Source organism: Chaetura pelagica, unplaced genomic scaffold (genome assembly GCF_000747805.2).
Source record: "Chaetura pelagica isolate M959 unplaced genomic scaffold, ChaPel_1.0 scaffold645, whole genome shotgun sequence".
Taxonomy (NCBI): domain Eukaryota; kingdom Metazoa; phylum Chordata; class Aves; order Apodiformes; family Apodidae; genus Chaetura; species Chaetura pelagica.
The window spans coordinates 17,506-20,602 of record NW_009953219.1 but is presented as its reverse complement, the minus strand read 5'-3'; the positions used below and the strand labels follow the sequence as shown (position 1 = coordinate 20,602).

At 59.8% G+C, this 3,097-nt stretch overlaps 1 protein-coding gene across 1 annotated transcript in view; it reads left to right on the top strand.

The window, feature by feature from the left end:
* CLPB (ClpB caseinolytic peptidase B homolog (E. coli)) overlaps positions 1 to 3,097 on the top strand; it is a 71,735-nt gene that overhangs the window by 53,314 nt on the left and 15,324 nt on the right. Inside the window, 2 exon segments of the mRNA XM_009997779.1 lie at positions 304 to 381; positions 995 to 1,050. Coding sequence (XP_009996081.1) covers positions 304 to 381; positions 995 to 1,050 — 134 coding nt within the window.

Below are 3,097 nucleotides of genomic sequence, written 5' to 3'. Positions count from 1 at the left end.
CTCTCCCCCCCCTTGCCCCCCTCCTCTCTGTCTCCCTGGCAACGCTCAGTGCACATCCTGGAAAACTTTCCCCCAACCTGCTCTGGGCAGCTCCAGATCCATGCTAACCTGATTAGGTGTCTCTGGGGCCTTGGCTGCCTAATCACATTAGATGGCACTAATGGGCACGGGGACCCGTGGTGGGGAGAGAGCAGTGAAACAGAGTGTGTACTTAGTGATAATTATACTTGCTTTTGTGGCATTGATTTATGTGTGTGTGTCCCCCCCCCCTTTTTCCTTGTCCCTTCCCATGGCTCTGGGAAGCCATTCGGAGGAAGGAGAACGGCTGGTACGACGAGGAGCACCCGCTGGTCTTCCTGTTCCTGGGATCTTCTGGAATAGGTAACCCTGGCATGTGGGGAGAGGGGTGGAGAGCAGGGCCCTTCCCCACCCACCCATGGAGCTGCTCCCAGGCTCGTGGAATAGATTCATGGACTGGTTTGGGTTGGAAGGGACCTCAAAGCCCACCCAGTGCCACCCCTGCATGGGCAGGGACACCTCCCAGCAGCCCAGGCTGCTCCAAGCCCCATCCAACCTGCCCTTCAACACCCCCAGGGATGGGGCAGCCACAGCTTCCCTGGGCAACCTGGGCCAGGCTCTCCCCACCCTCACAGCCCAGAATTTCTCCCTCCCATCTCAGCTCCAGCTCCCTCTGCCAGCTGGAAACCCTTCCCCCTGCTCCCATCCCTCCCTGCCCTTGTCCCAAGCCCCTCCCCAGCTTTCCTGGAGCCCCTTCAGGCCCTGGAAGCTGCTCTCAGCTCTCCCTGGAGCCTTCTCTTCTCCAGGCTGAACACCCCAACTCTCCCAGCCTGTCTTCATAACAGAGGGATCCAGCAGTGATACCCCCTCCCCATGGGTGCATTTGGGGGGAAAAATGGGTGTATTGGTACCAGGGATGCAGGGCAGGTGGAGGGTGGACAGAGCTGCTCTCACACGAGTCTTTGCTTTGGAACAGGTAAAACAGAGCTGGCCAAGCAGACAGCCAAGTACATCCATAAGGACATCAAGAAGGTGAAGGCTCTTCCCATGGCTTCCTGCCATCCCCTTGGGATTTGGTGATGTGGTGGGTTTGGTGTCCTGGTGACAGGGTGGTCCCTGCTGGGTGTGACCATCATCCCAACATCCTCGGGCTTGGGAACGTGGGATTTAAACCTCCATGACTGACAGACTGAGAGTTGTGGGGAGGGAAAGTCCTGGAAATCCTCCTGCACATGTTCCTGGAGGCAGCACCTGGCACGTTGGCCTGGGATGGACACTGGAGATGGAGTCATGGAACCTCAGACTGGTTTAGGTGGGAAGGGACCTCAAATCTCATCCACTCCCACCCCTGCACGGGCAGGGACACTTCCCAGCAGCCCAGGCTGCTCCAAGCCCCATCCAACCTGCCCTTCAACACTGCCAGGGATGGGGCAGCCACAGCTTCCCTGGCCAACCTGGGCCAGGCTCTCCCCACCCTCACAGCCCAGAATTTCTCCCTCCCATCTCAGCTCCAGCTCCCTCTGCCAGCTGGAAACCCTTCCCCCTGCTCCCATCCCTCCCTGCCCTTGTCCCAAGCCCCTCCCCAGCTTTCCTGGAGCCCCTTCAGGCCCTGGAAGCTGCTCTCAGGTCTCCCTGGAGCCTTCTCTTCTCCAGGCTCAACACCCCAACTCTCCCAGCCTGGCTCCAGAGCTGCTCCAGCCCTCCCAGCATCTCCGGGGCCTCCTCTGGCCTCTCTCCAACAGCGCCGTGTCCTCCCGGTGCTGGGGACCCCAGAGCTGTTCCCAGCCCTGCAGGGGGGTCTCAGCAGAGCAGAGCAGAGGGGACAATCCCCTCCCTGGCCCTGCTGGTCCCGCTGCTGGTGACACAGCCCAGGACAAGGTGCCTTTGATGGGCTATCAAAGCTTCTCACCCCCCAACACCCGAGCCCTTCACCCCAGGACTGTTCGTCGCTTCCTGCTGGGTCCTTAGGGCTGGAATATTTGGGATCCCAACGCCCAGAGCTGCTGCTGTGGGTTGGTTCATGAGTTCCAGTGACTCCTGGGTGCTGGTGGCTCCATGTGGAGATGGTTCAGGGCTCCCTGTGGTTTAAAGCATTTAAAACTGGGCTCCTCAATTCCCATCTCACCCTCTGCCTGCGGGACGGGCCCAACTCCCTCCTCCCGGGGAAAGGCAGGGCAGGACCCAGGGCTTGGAGCTGGGAAGAAGGAGGAAACACAGGCAGAGCTGCCTCCTGTGCCCACATCCTGTGAATTCCTCTCCCCCACATCCTCCAGCAGGGAGGGCACTCGGGGTAAAACCCCACGTGCAGAAGGAAGATCAAAAACGGGGCCGTAAAAAGCGGCGGCTCTGGTTTCTGTCCCTCAGCCCTCCCTAATGACCTGCCAGGACCAGCAACCCCGGCTCCTGCCTCCCCAGCAGCTCCATCCCCACCTCCACACCTGCAGCTGCTCAGACATCAAAGGGAGGAATCAGTTCAAGGCTGAACTTGGGGGTAATTTGGTGGGAAATGGGAATTTTATTGGGAAGGAGCCGGCGTGAGGGGCCCAGAGACCCCGGGGGGAGCAGCTCGTAGGAACTGATGGATTTGAGAAGGGAAAACCTGTAGCTGTCCCATTTTCCTGCTGCTGGAGGGGCTGGGAGGTGCCAGTGGCCTCATCCAGCCTGTGCTGGAGCCCATGGGGAGCACAGGAGCAGCACTGGGAGCAGGACAGGACCACAGCAAAGCCCGGCTCCCAGCCCTGCCAGGATCATGGAATGGTTTGGGTTGGAAGGGACCTTAAAGATCATGAATCACAGAATCATTAAAGTTGGAAAAGACCTCTAAGATCGTCCAATCCAACCATCAACCCAACACCCCCATGCCCACTAAACCATGTCCCAGAGTGTCCATGTCCACAGGATTTTTTGAACACCCCCAAGGATGGTGACTCCACCACCTCCCTGGGCAGCCTGGGCCAGGGACCCACCTCTGAGGAGCTCTGGGCTCCCTGGGCACTGCCAAACCTGTGCCAGTTCTGGGCTGTGAGGGTGGGGAGAGCCTGGCCCAGGTTGCCCAGGGAAGCTGTGGCTGCCCCATCCC